The 15735-nt window shown below is 46.0% G+C and overlaps 2 protein-coding genes across 3 annotated transcripts in view; both read right to left on the reverse strand.

Moving 5' to 3' along the window:
• The window catches only part of PIP5K1B (phosphatidylinositol-4-phosphate 5-kinase type 1 beta), a 305766-nt gene that overhangs the window by 223407 nt on the left and 66624 nt on the right, over positions 1-15735 (reverse strand). The window lies entirely within an intron of this gene.
• On the reverse strand, positions 1375-3964 carry FAM122A (family with sequence similarity 122A). Its single transcript, XM_029921177.1, has one exon. It carries the CDS (start codon positions 3831-3833, stop codon positions 2970-2972), a length of 864 nt encoding a protein of 287 aa, XP_029777037.1. The 5' UTR covers positions 3834-3964; the 3' UTR covers positions 1375-2969.

Consider the following 15735-nt stretch of genomic DNA (forward strand, 5'->3'; position numbering starts at 1 on the left):
AAGGGTCAGATCCCCTAGGGCCTCCTAGGCCAGAATTAATACATGTTGGTACAGCATGAACACAACAGGAAGCAAATGAAAAGCTTTAAACTAGGAGATGGAAGGATCAGATACGCAATTTTAAAAGGATTACTGTAGTTGCGGAATGGAGAATGACTGGAATGAGTGCGAGCGACAGGGACAAGTGGGAATTAGGAGGCTACTCTGGAAGTCTAAGAGGGAAACGATGGACGCCTAGGTCAGGGTGGCAGTAGAGGAAAAAAAAAAAAAGGTGACCGACTCTGGAACAGAAAATCAGTAAGACTTGGTGAAGCCAGAGGGAAAGAAAGAAGAGAGATGTCAATGACATGTCGGTTTCCTGAATTTATATACATATATATACAAGGAAATGAGGAGTAAAACATCCTGTACAATATGCACTGAATTAACAGAAATTACCTGCGGGGTGAGGGGAGATGAATTTTACATAGTAAAAGGCAAACTTTCATTTTTTTTTTACTAGGTAGATAACCGCATTGTTTAAATATTTTTATAATCAGCACGTATACATTCGTTGATAGTTAAAATTAACATGCAATAAAAAGGAACAAAGCATTTGCCTGGCTGGAAAGGGCAGGAATGGCAGTTGAAGAAGGAACAATCCACCCAGAGGCACAAACACGTCCAAGTACGCGGCATATTTAAAGACTACCAAGTAGCCTAGTGTTCGCAGAGTGAGAAGGATGTGCACTAGGATGGGATATGGAGACTTGTATGGCAGTTTTCCAGTATGGCCAGTTCATGAAGGACCTTATTATGTGCCAGGCTACACAAAGCATTCCCTGAACTGTGGGAAATGGGGAAGCATATGAAGTTTCCTAGCAGGAGGGTGAAAACAAATCAGGTTTTCGACTTGAGAAAGATCACTACAGAGGCAATGGGAAGACTGGGTCAAAAGTAAGGTGAGAAAATGGGTGAGGAGATCGCCTTAGGTCGGAACATAAACTCAATCAGAGGCCACAGAAAAAGAGGAGAGGTTTGAGATTCACTTCCGTAGACAGGACTTAAGTGATTAAGCTGGATGTGACAGGGAGAAGGGAAAGTCAGAATGCTTCTCATGGTTTCTAGTTTAGAAAATCAGAGAGTGAGGGTAATCAAGTTAGGTAATTCAAGAACAGGTTCGATGAGAAGATAAAAATTTTTGTTTTGGAGATGCTGAGGTTAAAGAACTTCTGGAAGCAGGTTCAGGTACTCACCAGGAATCTGGATACATAGGTTTGAAATGAGGAACAAGGTCAAGACTGAAGCGCGTGAACTAATACCCAGAACAGAGAATTTTAAGCCTACGGACACAATCTTACCCTCGACACAATTTCATTGAATTCTTAAGGCAACTTTCAAAAGCTGACCAGTTCCATTTATTCTCATAGTTGTAAAAATTCCAGATGATCGTTCAAGTCTCTGTAAGCAGTAACGTAAAGAAAGCCGGGGTTTTTTGTCTTGGTATTTTATTTTGCTCCCCCCTCCCCTTTGTCTGCCATTCTTTCTAGCTATCCAGTAAAGGAAGATAAAGTATAATATCAAAACATGTTATTAAATATTTCCATAGTTTGTCTTAGTTGTAAATGGCGAAGGAAAGAACATTTCAGAATTCTACCAAAACCTAAGTCAAGCCATGGTTTACCTATGTGACTCCCCACTGATTTTTCTCACGCATGTCACTGGCCCTCAATCAACTGGCGGTCAACTCAAGCTGTAGTTTTAACTACGGAGGTTCCGGAAACAGCTCCATGGCTCTGTCGCTGCTCCCTGTCGGAAATCCAAGCCATACTGTACCTCTGTCTAGCCGGAGATGCCCTAGTTTGGTGGGGAGGAAGGACCTGTTGGCAAGGAAACAGCTGTTTCCTTCCTGAGCCAGGGAAAACCAGGAACGTGACAGATGGGCAGAGCAGACAGGCAGCCAAGAGTCACTCTGGATCCTTGTTGGCAAGGATTCTCACGGAGGCACAATTGGATATTTTAAAGCATATCAATCACTGAGAGACTTTTATCTGCCTGGGGGCCCTGGTCAAGTCCAGTAGGGCTTCCCACGTTTTCTACGTCTGGAAAACAGTGAAGTTCGCAGTGCTACAAAGAACCTGGTCTCAGCCTGTGCACAGTCGGCTGAGATGCAAGACACCGGCCCGTTCCACTTCAGGATTATACCCAAGAGAATGCACTTTCTGGTCTAAAACAAAAATAATTTTTTTTAACTTTTCTGTAGTGATATTTGCATGACTCATTAGAACTTCTATTAAAATTTCATTAGAAAATGCTTTTCTTAAATGTTTATGGTTATATGCAATTTTTAAAAGATTTGTTGCTAACTTTTGGATTTTGTTCTTTTAGCATTCCCCCCTCCTGCCATTTAGGTACCCAGAAAATTAAATATCCGAGGATTCCCGGGTAAAAGAGACAACCACTGGACTGATGTGTTATAACATTTTTTTTTAAAACTGCTGTAAATAGGTAAGTTATTCTTCAAATAGAAATTAGCAATCACTGAAAAATAATACTAAAAATTAGTGTGGGCATGAAATATGGAATTTTAAAACATCAGTTTACTATGCTGATTAAATTCAACATTTATATTTGCATCAGAACTTAATCCCATAAATAAATAGAGCTCTCAATTATTTTAAAAAATCAAGGGATAACATATGTATTTAAACATATTAGCAGCATAAAGACGTATGCTTCAACACACTTATCGGGAAAACGTCTGAAAATATTACTACACTGAATTCAAGGGCATCCGCAGGAACCTGACATAAAAGTTCTCTAGAATAACATTTCAGGAAATTCCAAAAAAAAAGGAAAAGGGTCTGATAGGAAATAGCCTCAAATTAATTGACAAAGTTCAGTGCTTGATCCAACTTGATTTTTTTTCTCCATTGCAAAAACAAAACAAAACAATAAAACACCCCCGAGTCTTGGGATGGATGGGTCAATCACTTAGATGAAAGTTCATCTACTGGAATAAATGGAGAGGCTGCTTGGGCAGGCGACACAGGAGAGTCGGTGGTAGTGCTGACTTTCGCTGGTGAGTTACAGGAAGATCCCGCACTGCTGCTGTTTCCATCAAGGGTGTCAGAAGATACACACACGCCAGGATCTGACAGCTGTGTAACGTCAGAAGAAAGCATGTTGGTGATGCCCTGGAAAAATCTCTTTGGCTGATACTCAGTTTCCATTTCACATTTTCTTTTCAATGGTCCAAGAACACTTGGTCTAATGCAATTGATGGGACTCTGGCTTCTCCGGGTAGTAAATCGAGTCGTTGGGCTGGGAATAGGACTCGGAGGCAATCCATTGCTACTCACAAAACTTTGCAAGGATGGTGAAAAACACTGCTTCCCAATCCCGCGGGTGGGTGACGGTGCTGGGGACACCGGAATGAAATCAATGCGCTTCGGGGAGGCGGACTTCTCCACGTCGTTGTCACTCAGGCTAAAACTTTCCTCCCAGGAGTGGCTTATCTGCATTGCGTTCTGCACCTCTCGCTCGTGGACCGTCTCTCGGTTGATCAAGTCCATGCCCTCCTCCTGCTTGATCTGATGCAAGCGGCTGCTGTGCATGCGGACCGGGGAGGCCGGCAGCAGCAGGCCGTGGCGGTTCGGGAACGTTGTGCTGTTCCGCCTGGCGCTCGGCGCCTCGGCCTGGAACACCAGCGAAGTGTCACTGAGGCCGTGGATGAGGGGGGCGCTGTTAGACCTCCGGAGGCCCCCGCCGGCGCCGGTGCCGCTGCCGTCCGCCGGGCTCCCTCCAGCACCCGGAGGCAGCTCCAGGTCTAGCTCCATCTTCTCCTGAGCCATGTCGGGGGCAGGGAGGCGGGGGCGGCGCTCAGAGACCGAGGACTCCCATTCCCCGCAGTCCAGGACCAGGGCCGCCGCCGCCGCTGCCGCTGCGAATCTGTCAGCGGGCTCCTTCTTCGCGCATGCGTGCCCCTTCACGCAGGCGCTGTGAGACTTCTTTCCCGGTGGCGCCTGCTTAATGCGTAATAGCCTCCGCGCAGCCCTAGGGGGAGGGGGGAGGACTGGTCGGGCAACTATTCAGTATGTTTCTTCCGCAATTAGCTCTTGAGCTGCAAGCTTGAAGCTACGCGTGTTTACAAGGCCCCATATTCCAGAGTGTGTGCTTATAAAACGAGAGATCTAAAAGAGACGCCGTTGATGATAGGGGGCTGTATGGAGGGCAGTGGAGCTGGGCCTAACCAGGGAGGGCCTCCCTGAGGAAGGGGCAATCTCCTGAGTTCCGAAGGAGACAAAATGGGTGCAGGGTGGTGAACTGTCCAGGAAGCGGTCCCAGATTGGTGGCAGGCGGGAAGCAGGAGAGGAGGGGAAGGGAGGGAGGGGAGGGGGGGGGGGGGGGGGGGGGGGGGGGGGGGGGGGGGGGGGGGGGGGGGGGGGGGGGGGGGGGGGGGGGGGGGGGGGGGGGGGGGGCTGCGGCGGAGAGTGAGGGCCGGCTTGACAAGACCTAGTGGACCAGGGCGGATTCTGGCCTTTATCCCGAGAACAATGAAAATACTGGTTTTCAAGCAAGGTGATGATATGATGGCAAAGCTGCTGTCTGAAGTCCAGATCTGTGGGAGATTAGAACCTACAGAAAAAAGACCAGAGGGGAGGCAGTCCTCTAGGCCAGAGAAGATGGTAATTTGCAGGAAGGTGTCAGTGTGGGAGAGGAGATGGAGAGAACAGTTAATGTGAGAGCTATTTAGGTTGGGGTGGGGGAACCAACCTGCCGTCCTATTACTATTGTTTTATTTACAGTCCTATTTCTAGCACAAGCATGTGTGCTCAGTAATCTTCATTCAGTATGAGGGCTTAAACCAAAGAAAAAGCAATAGGTCTTCACACTTTAAAACTCAAAACACAGCCCGTAGCTTAATATGAACTGTGGTATCTCCTTAAAAATGGGTTTCTATTTATTTCTCATGTGTTGAGTTCTGTTTTGCATTCTTACTACGTACTAAGCACTGCTAGGAAAAAGGCCCTACTATGAAGGCATTTATTTTCTACGGAAGGGAAAGAGATAGATAAATAAGCTATTTTCAGATAGTGGTAAACCTCAGGAAAAAAAAGGATGGTGTGATAAGGCCCTAGCAGGAGGGGAGCAATTAGAGCTGAGATAGAAATATAAGAACCCAGTTGGGTGCACATCTGGGGGATGAATATTCTAAGCGCAGAAAACAGGGAAGCCCAAGGCAAAGGTGAGTTTGGTGAGCTGGCAGGAAAAATAAACGGCAGCGGAAGCAGAAGGGGGAGACTGGTGTGAGGACATACAAGAATTTGGATCTCATCCTAAGTCCAATGAAAAGCCACTGGGGAGTTTCAAGCAGGAGAGTGATAATCTGGTTGAGGTTTTAAATATCGCTTTGGCTTGGTGGGAATTAGGTTGAAAGAGGGCAAAAGTGGAAGCAGAAGGACAGAGGAGGAACCTACAGCAACAGAACCGACAGACTGTTGGACTAGCGCTGTAGCAGCAGGGACAGGGAGGAGGAGATGGAACCAAGCTTTGTTATGGAAGCAGAACCAAAAGGATACGCAGAGGGACTAGATGTAGATGATGAAAGGAACAGACAATGCAAAGGCAACTCATAGGTGTCTTACCCTGAGAGATGGTAGTATCACTTACGGAGATAAGGAAGGAGTGTGTTTCGAGAAGGGGAAACGCGTTCTCTTTTGGTCGATTTGAGTTGCAGGTGGCTATTCAATGTGCATGTGGCTATCTGAACTGAAAGAAAGTTAAGTGATTTTTGTTCATCCTTTTCTTTCTGCAGCTGAAGAAAGTAAGGTCCAGAGAGGCTAAGTGACACATTTACCATCACACAGCATATTTAGTAGTGGGAGTCGAAATCCAGGTCTTTTGGTTCCTAGTCCATGCCTGTTTTTCCACTTATCTTAATATGCTTTTATTTTGCGTTCCCTATAAAATACAGGTCCTAATGATACAAGGTTAGTTATTCATGCCTGTAATTGGATAGAAACCGATTTAAGTTTTCCAGGTGTCAGATACTATTTAGACTGCTTCACGTGTAGTCCGTTGCTTCATCCTCAAAACAACCCCATCAAGGAGGTATTACTGTCATTTTGCAGGGGAAACTGAGATACAGAAATTAAGCAATGTCCCTGGGGATGACAGGACACAGCAGCCTGGGCTTTCTGGCTCCAGAGATGGGGTGCCACACTGATTCCTCCAAGTGCAGGGATGTTTTAGGACTTGGAGAAGCCATTTCCAGACTGTTAGGTTTGTGAAGGCAACAGTTCTTGAGACAGGAGTACAGAGTAAAGGCATTTTCATACAGAAGTGACAGCGTGATAATAAAAATGGAGGACTTGCTAATACATGTAATAGATGGAGAAGAACAGTAATGGGGAAAAAGTTGGAAATGGAAGTCGCAGGGAGAAAACTGAGACTCCCAGTGCCAGGCCAAAGGGCCCATATTTAACACGTGAGGCAACAGGAAAGACAATGCGACCTACACTTTGGGCCCTGCCAGGCCCCTCAAGGATGAAACCAAGTGGAAGGGGAGAGAACCAGTTCCTCTGACCTGTCTGGTACTGTGAATAGTCCCACGTAATCCTCATTGCAATCCTGTAAGCTAGATATTGTTATGCTCATTCTATAGAGAGACAGCTGAGGTTCAGAAATCGCAAAAGGCCCAACAGCTACAGAGAAAACCAAAGATGGCCCAATCTGAATCAAGATCCCCCTTCAGAACCTGCCTGGTTTTTGCCGCCCGTGGCACAGAGCCGAGGAGGAGAATCTGTTGGCCAGCTGTGTCACAGATGACAGGCGGAAGCATGAGTGGCTGAAAGAATGGCACCACATTATTAAATGAGGACAGGAGAGAGAAGAGGAAGAGCTTTCAGAAGAACATTGATACTGGATAAACAGAAAAAGGCATTAACAACAGAACTGTATAATAGCCACAGCATATTGCTAACATGCGTATTCTTAAAGTATTACTCATGTGGCAACACTGTGCTCATCCTTGTCTGGATAAGTACAGTGATCTGTACAAATACAGCAAAGGGATGGTGACAAGGGCACAGAATCAAATACCTGTGCCCTTTGGTTCTTACCTAAGCACACTTACTAGCTATCTTTACCCATTTCTTTGTTCCTATCCCTGTCTCTACAGTCTAGTGCCTAGAACAGGGCCTCGTACACAGGACTCAGTAAGGAGTTGTGAGTCCCTGTGTGAATGAATGATGAATGACTGAATGGCCCAGCGCAGCTCTGGCCAAATCGGAAGAAAACTCTGTTTGAAAATCCAGCTTAGCAAGCTTTTCTACACTGATTCTTTTTTCTTTTTTAAATGTTTGTTTATTTTGAGAGAGAGAGAAAGAGAGACAGAGTGTGAGAAGGGGAGGGGCAGAGAGAGGGGGAGACACACAACCCAAAGCAGGCTCCAGGCTCTGAGCTGTCAGCATAGAGTCTGATGTGAGGCTCGAACCCACAAACAATGAGCCAAAGTCAGACACTCTACTGACTGAGGCACTCAGATGCCCCTTTTTCTAAACTGATTCTGAGTACCTCTTACTTTTACTTGGACAATACATTTTTTTTTTAAATCTGTATTATTAGTTAAAGTGCCCTCCAGACCACATAGGTCCAGCACTTGAAGTAACTAACCAAGAAAACTAAGAAAATGAAGCCTTAAGTTTCCATTCTTTTTCAATCGTATGCTGATACACCTTTGATAGAATTAAAATGCTCAGTGCCCAGGACGCTAAGCAGTGTTTAATATATTTAGTTACTGCTTCCTCTCAAAGGGATAAATGAGAGAAAACAGCCGCCATAAAATGCAATTCAGCCTGCTGCAAATGAATAATGCCAGAGGCAGGATTCAGGAGACCATCCGGCAGTCAGTGCATTCTTCTGCTTTCACTCTGGGTATGAATTAAATACCATTCGTAGAGAGTGGATATTCATGCTCACTCTTGAGTCATAAAAGCAGATTTCTATTCAATAGTTCAACTTTATTGTGATTAATGTTGTATGTTCTTAGACTAATAGATAGTTTCCTTCTAATTCCTAGGGACAGTTTTTCACTATTAAGTGCCAAGCATATGGCAAGGCGAGTATCTACCACTGGATCTATACTGAATGAATGTGAAATACAAACGTGTGTGTGTGTGTGTGTGTGTACATATACTTTTAATTTTGAGGGGTTGGGGGAGAGAGAGAGGGAGGGAGGCAGAGTGCCTGGGAGTGGGGGAGGGGTCAGAGGGAGAGAAAGGAAATCTCAAGCAGGCTCTATACTCCGTGCAGAGCCCTACACAGGGCTCAGTCCCACGAACTGTGAGATCATGGCCTGAGACAAAATCAAGAGTGGGGCGCTTGACCGACTGAGCCACACATGTGCGCTCTGTGATGGGCTGACAAGTGTCTCAACATCTCACAGTTACTGGCATCACCAACCCAGAAAAAAAAATACTGCAGAGGAAAACTTGACCACCAAAGTATAGGAGCTTAGCAGTATCAGCTAGTTCAATAACAGTATCTACCAGATACCAGATCTAACAGTATCTACCAGAAGGAAATATATTTATGTTCGGTGGTTGAGCAAGTCCACTCCTGGGTATATGGCCAAGAGAAATGCATGCTTATGTCTACTAAAGACATGTATAAAAAATGTCCCTTGCATAATTTGTAAAAGCCCCTAACTGGGAACAACCCACATGTCCATAAACAGTTGAATGGGCAAATAAATTCTACAATGGAATTATTTAACTACATGAATGAGTTACAAGATGATGTTTCATGGAAGAAACCAAACACAAAAGAGTAGATACTCTTTGCCTCCATTTTTATGACCTTCAAGAACAGTCCAAACCAATCTCTAGTGGAAGAAGTCAAAATATTGGTTACTTTTGTGCGGTGACTGAGAGGGACACAAGGAAATGTTCCATTTTCTGATCTGGGTGCTGGTTACACAGGTATATATAGGTGTGAAAATTCATTAAACTAAATGCTTGAAATGTATACATGGTCCTGTATAAGGAGTTCGACCTCAAAATGTTATTGATGCCGAGAAAGAGAATGGTAAGTTGAAATGTAAGCGGAGGACAGAAGAGATTAGAGGAAAGGAAGATATTTTGTTCACCCAGTAATCATGAGTCTAAACTAGACTCTCTTTCAAATCTCTGACACATGACAGTATCAGCGGAAGAACAGTGAGCTGGCCTTGTCAGTTGGAAGAATGGACACAGAAACACACACACACACACACACACACACACGCACGTACACACTCCTCAAGCTGCATTTCACTGGGGCCATCAACACCAACCAAATCCAGCAGCCTGACGTCAGCACCGGATACTTGTCCGAGGCTGGTTACAGATCACAACACAAGCACGGCCTCTCCGTGGTCCTGTTCCCACAGTTCCCTCAAAGTCAGTTATTTCTAAGAAAGCAGGAAGGAGGAAACGAAGCCCATTTCATAGCCTTTAACTTTCTCCAGCGTGTATTTGTTCAAAGTCAGCTGTGCAATACCCCCCTAGCATAATTCATGAGATACAACAGTTAAAGTACATGGAGTCCAGGAAATCAGCAGGGACTCTCCTCAAATGTGGGAAGAATGAGAACTGTATTTAAGGACACGATTTTGACCACAAGGAACATACTTAATTACCTTGATGGAAGAAAAATAAATACAAGATGATATCAGAAACTGATCAAGCATTCCATCTCTAATTACTGAGAACCTGCTAAGTATAGATACTGTCAATGGTGTTTACCTTCAAGGTTGTTTCATCTAATCCTTAAAATTTTACGGCGAGTGGAGCTTGGGTGGCTCAGTCAGTTGAGCATCTGGCTCTTGATTTTGGCCCAGGTCATGATCTCGTGGTTCGTGAGTTTGAACTGCTTGGGATTCTCTCTCTTTCCCTCTCTCTCTGCCCCTCCTCTGCTCACTCTCTCTCCCTTTCTCTCAAAACTAAATAAATAAACTAACACAAAAAACCTTTCAAGTTTTTTGGCTCGGTTGGTTAAGCATCCAACTTTAACTCAGGTTATGACCTTGAGATTCATGGATTTGAGCCCTGCATCTGGCCCTGTGCTGACAGCTCAGAGCCTGAAGCCTGCTTCGGATTCTGTGCACCCCCCCACCCCCACTCTTTCCCCTATTGTGCTCTTTCTCTCTCTCAAAAGTAAACATTAAACATTTTTAAAAGAAAATCAGAGTAGAAGTTTACCAATGAATGTTAAGCTGCTCTTGCATTTTGTTTTCAGAAGCCCGGAAAGCCATCGGCGCGTCATACGCAGGTGGGCCAAATGGTAGAAAGGGGCCTCAAAGCTCTAACAGAGGGAGCTTGACAGCCTAGGCCCTCGGCAAAGTTCCAGTAGAGAAGTAAATGGGAATTGCAGTTACTTTGTTCAGTTTTCTCAAAGGAGAACATCAGGAAAGATGTTAAAAAGAGCCCTCCGGCCCCCACTCTCTGCTGCCTGAAGTCTTCCGATAGAAGAGTGAGTTGGTATCATTTGTGCCTCGCTGGTTTTATGGACTTCAGGCAGAAGCTGTTTTTCGGTGCCTTCACTTTGGCATCAAACTTCCAGAGTGTGAACCAAGGTTAACGCTGTTATCCCTTCCTGTGGTTGTACGCTCCTGTTTGCCTCTTTGCTAGCTTTCCCTTATGGGATTTTTTTTTTAATGTTTTTATTTTTGAGACAGAGAGAGAGAGAGAGAGAGAGAGAGAGAGAGAGGAGGAACACGAGCGGGAGAGGGGCAAACAGGGAGGGAGACACAGAATCCGAAGCAGGGTCCAGGCTCCAAGCTCTCAGCACAGGGCCCAATGTGGGGCTTGAACTCACAAACCATGAGATCATGACCTGAGTCGAAGCCAGACACCAAATGAACTGAGCCACCCAGGCACCCACTCCCTCACAGGACTGATCCATAATTCAAGGCTTTGTGGATAATGTATACGGTTTGCTGCAAAACATACAAAGGCTGTAAATCTAGTTGGGTTTACATACGGGGGCCTTCCAGTTGGGTGTCTCAGAAGTCTCTAGAAAGGCTCAACAAATCAGTACATAGCAAGACTACAGGGAGGAAATGCCACATCTGGAGTCAGACTTCATACTTGTAGTTCCATGACCTTGGGCAAGTTTGTCAACCCCTCTGGGCCTCACTTATCTCATCTGTGAGGTGGGGACACAGCTTCCTTACAAGGATCCAAAGTATAAGGTCCACACTAGGCCTCACAGATAGTGAAGGCCTGGCCCAAACAGATTCCTAACACAACTCTCAGTGCCATGACCACAAAGCGGTCCTCCCCATGTTCCACCCCTCTCCCCGGAGGGCTCCCTTTGTTTTCTGGCCTTTTCGTTTGGCTCTGTGCAAGAACATTCTCTCTTCAGCTTCTTCCCTGACACCGTCATCATTTTTAGAGAAAGACATTTTCTGTGGTTTAAAAAGGTATGATATGAATGGAAAGGTTCATCGTCGGTCTGGTTGTCAGTTTCTGACAAGGAGAAGTGAGAAGAAACCTCCTTTCTGAGAATTTCACGAGTCTGAGAAGAGACAGACCCCAGGGCGGCAGAAAGGCCATCAGTAAGTAAAAATGTGGCTGGATCAGTGGGTACAATTCCCTACAGCAAGCCATCTGTTAATCCCTAAAGGCAGCGGCTATGCTCTCTGGTGGCGCTCAATTTTTCAATTGCGACTAATCCCAGTGGCTTATTCTTATTTATTCATTGTAAACCCCGGTCTGAATTACCACTGTCGTGCTGCTGTCCTTCCCGGCATGTAACAGGCTACACAAGGACACATATTTGGCTATGCCCGGCAAACACATTGAACACAGCCTCTTTCGGACAAAACGAGCAGAGTACAGGCGAAGAAACTGCAGGAAGATTCAAGAACTTTCAGGAGTTACCATTCCTCCAGATGTGCCCTTCCCTCCAGCTAGCCGACATCCGTAGGGATGTTCTGAAGAGCAGGTCAAATGTTCCAAAGAAGTTTGAAGCCAGACATAGAGACTGAGAAGCAACATGCTTCTTTTTTCTGGCTTTAGAAGGTGACCACCGTGTAGCTAAGAGTCTCTTACCCTTTCTGACGCGGAGGGAAGTTCATGATCTCTCCTCTTTTTACCCACGGTCCTTTAAGCTTCACAGGACAAGTAAATGCCACAAAATAAGGGGGGTGGTGCTCGAATTACTCCCGTTTCACACCGGCTAATTTCCAAACCAAACTCAAGTCCCTTCCTTAGCAGGAAGTGTATTTTTTACCACCCATGGGATTCAGCCCTCTGAAAGTTCCCGCCCATTAGGAAATGGTACAGTGTTTTCTTTTTCCCTCTCCTTTTGAAAATCAAAAGTCTAACATCAATTTCTGAAGTCACTTTCCACCAGCAGTTCTGTAACTACCATCTTCAGAGAAAAGTAACATATTCAGGGAAGGCAAGTATGCCAGGTACCCTTGTGAGAACTGTGTATCACCTTGTTCAGTCCCCAAACCTCCTCTAGGATTATTATCCTCAGTTTATAGAGGTTTTAGGGAGACTAAGCTGCCTGAGGTGACACAACCAGTTAAGTGGTAGAGGCAGAGGAATTGGAGCCCAGAGGTGAGCTGTCTTTTTTTAATGTTTATTTTTAGATGAAGAGTGAGCAGGGGAAGGACAGAGAGACAGGGGGACAAGGCATCCAAAGCAGGCTCCACACTGATAGCAGTGAGCCCCATACAGGGCTCGAACTCACCTACTGTGAGACCATGACCTGAGCCAAGGTTGGATGCTCAACTGCCTGAGCCATCCAGGCAGCCCCAGAGGCAAGCTCTTAATCACCTCCCCTGCTGCCTCTCAAAAGATACCCTTGAATTCCTCACAGCTGCCCCACTAATGGTACTTCAGGTGATCTTCCAAGAATGTCAGTGGACTGGACATGTACAGGATAATCGTTCTGGTTGCCAGAAAGATCAGGGCTCCATGAACTGCACGGATTGCAGGTACTAGTGAGGTTACACAATCAGGCAATTACTAAATGCCCTGCTGTCCCAAAGCAGTCATGAGAACCAGGGCAAAGGGTTAGAACGGCAGAACATCTGATCAGAAAGGAGACTTGAGAAATGAGCCCACCAAACTTGACCAGCCAGTCAATTGAGGTTCAGAGAGAGCCAATGACTTCTTCAAGTTCAAAGAGACATCCAGGAGGGACAGAGTCAGGATGCTTTGTCCATTTGTACAGATTATGTTGTGATGTTTGCTCTATGAGTTTCCCTTTTACTTCAAACTCCTTCTCCAACAACAACGTCCACCACCATGGTCTTCACTATGACCGATGTGCTGATGTCTCTCACATTTCCGTCCCCAGACATGGCTGACTCCTCTTGAGCCTGGAATCCTTAACCACCTACAAGGCATTGCCACCGCATGGCCTTTCACACCTGTCGATGAACAAACTCACTCGTCCCTCCCCCAAACCTGTTAGTCTTAACTATGAGTTGAGTTACCCCACAATCTCCCCGGCCAAGTCAAAACTCAACATAATCTAGATCTCTCTCCTTTCCCTCCTGCTTTCCTCACTCCATGTCCTCAGTTTTTCCTGCTTAATATCTTGTATTCTTCCCTTCCGCCTTTGTTACTAAAGCATTTGGGCCCGCCTCCTACTCCACGCTCCCTATTGCCGTGACTCCAGCAAGCCTTGTTTGGGTAGGATGCCTATGCTCCTGCCCAGTTCACCTCAACGTTGCCAGAGTGAATCTTCTGAAATCATCTCACGAAGGTCCATACGCCCTCTTCCTCTTGCTCAATTCTTTCATTAACGCTCCTACAGGGCAAGAGGGCAGGCAGGTGGAGTACAGAGAGAAAGGCACACGGGAAAGGAGGGCAGAAGGGAGGGAGGGAGAGAGGAGGAGGAGAACTCCAATATCTCCCCAAAGTTTTCTAAAGCTTTACTTCTCCCCTTTCAGTGAAAAGTGCCCTCACACAGTTACTTATGAACTCAGGCCCTTGAGGCACCTGCGTCACTCGGTTGAGTGTCCAACTTCAGCTCAGGTCATGACCTCATGGTCTGTGAATTCGAGCCCCGGGTCAGGCTCTGTGCTGACAGCTCAGAGCCTAGGGCCTGCTTCAGAGTCTGACTCCCTCTCTCTCTGCCCCTCCCCAACTCATGCTCTGTCTCTCTCCCTCTCTCAAAAATAAACAAACAGTAAAAAATTAAAAAGAAATAAAAAGAACTCGGGCTGTGAAGTCAGAAAGCTTGAGTTTAAAACTTGACTGTAACTTTTGAATGTGTGACCTTAAGGATCAAGTTACTTACCCTTCCTTGAGCCTCCCTTTTCTTACCTAAAAAATGCAAACAGTCCCTCTATTAGCTGGTTGTGGCGAACAGTAGTTGAGGTAATATGTGCAAAGCTCTTAGGACACAGGCAGGCATGACACTTCTCAGAAGAGATCCTGGGACCAAAACCCGTATATCGTATTTACTCAGATTGCTGTCTCCTGCTCCTCCTTCTTGGGCACCTACCACCCAGCGAGCAACTCATCCAATATTTACCAAGAATCAGAACAGCACGCAGTTCAATCTGAAGACGGAACCAACGCTGGTAACAAAGTTTCTCTGCGGAAACCCTGAGATTTCAGATTTCTCTGTGCCACAAAACACTTCCTCAGAGTCTGTTATGATTAAGGTTCCATAGAGGGTGTTGTAAAGATGGTAAAGACCCGAGGGGAGCTAAGAGTCCAGGAGGGAGGTAAGCTGCAGATTATTAAATATAATATGGGCCACATCTTGCGTCCTCGGCCTTCGGTGGGCATCCGAATTATCTGGGGAATTTTGAAAACCAAACACGACAGAGCCCCCAGGCCAGAGATTCCTACTCAGGAGGCCTGGGGCAGGGTAGTGGAATTTTTATTAAAAAAAAATTCCCCTTCTATCCCCTGAGTGAATCTGATGTGCTCTATAGGGGGAGGTGGGGAGACCCTCTGTACAGCTCGTAAGTCCTTATTAAAGTACTAATAGTTTTGAAGACAAGCAAAGTTGCTTTCAGCAGAGAGGAAGAACACATGCTCAGTGAAGATTCCTTGAACAAAAAACACTCCTACAGAGCCTGGTTTCACTTGTTGAACTTGGAGCATGAGAAGCCATCTTATGAATAGTTTCTGGACAATAGTACAAAAGCCAGCTGGGTAAGACTTCTGACTGAGAATTTTTGTTTTTCTATTACCTGCATCCCTTCCTCTCCCTGTTTTGACCCGGACAGGTCAGAGAGCCACAGCGTCCTCAGGAGCCAGCGGCTTGGCCAACCCCCACCCAGGGATGCGAGCCCCTACTCTGAAGTTGGAGTCTCTGCCATTCCCAAGGCACTCAAGATCTGAGACACCAGATGGTGACTTCCTCTGACAGGAGAACCTTTCATTGCCTACGAGCCAGCAGAAAGGTTTCTGGGTTTTACAGTCAGAGGAGCAGACCTTTCCCCATTGAATAAATTCACACTGAGAGGCAAAAATAAAGAGTTCTGCGCACATCCCACGCACACTGCTGGTTACACATGGGACAGCTGACACTTGTCACATGTGGCAGAAACGCTAAAGAATAGAAGGATTGGTGGGGGGCATTTCTAGTGTCTGGAAGACACTGGTTACTGTGGGGAGAGGACTGGAAAAGGCGGAGGGAGGGAGGGAGGGAGGAATAGGGAGGGAGATGGAGGAGGGGGGGGGGGAGAGAGAGAGAGAGAGAGAGAGAGAGAGAGAGAGAGAGCGAGCGAGG

This window comes from Suricata suricatta, chromosome 13, assembly GCF_006229205.1.
Source record: "Suricata suricatta isolate VVHF042 chromosome 13, meerkat_22Aug2017_6uvM2_HiC, whole genome shotgun sequence".
Taxonomy (NCBI): domain Eukaryota; kingdom Metazoa; phylum Chordata; class Mammalia; order Carnivora; family Herpestidae; genus Suricata; species Suricata suricatta.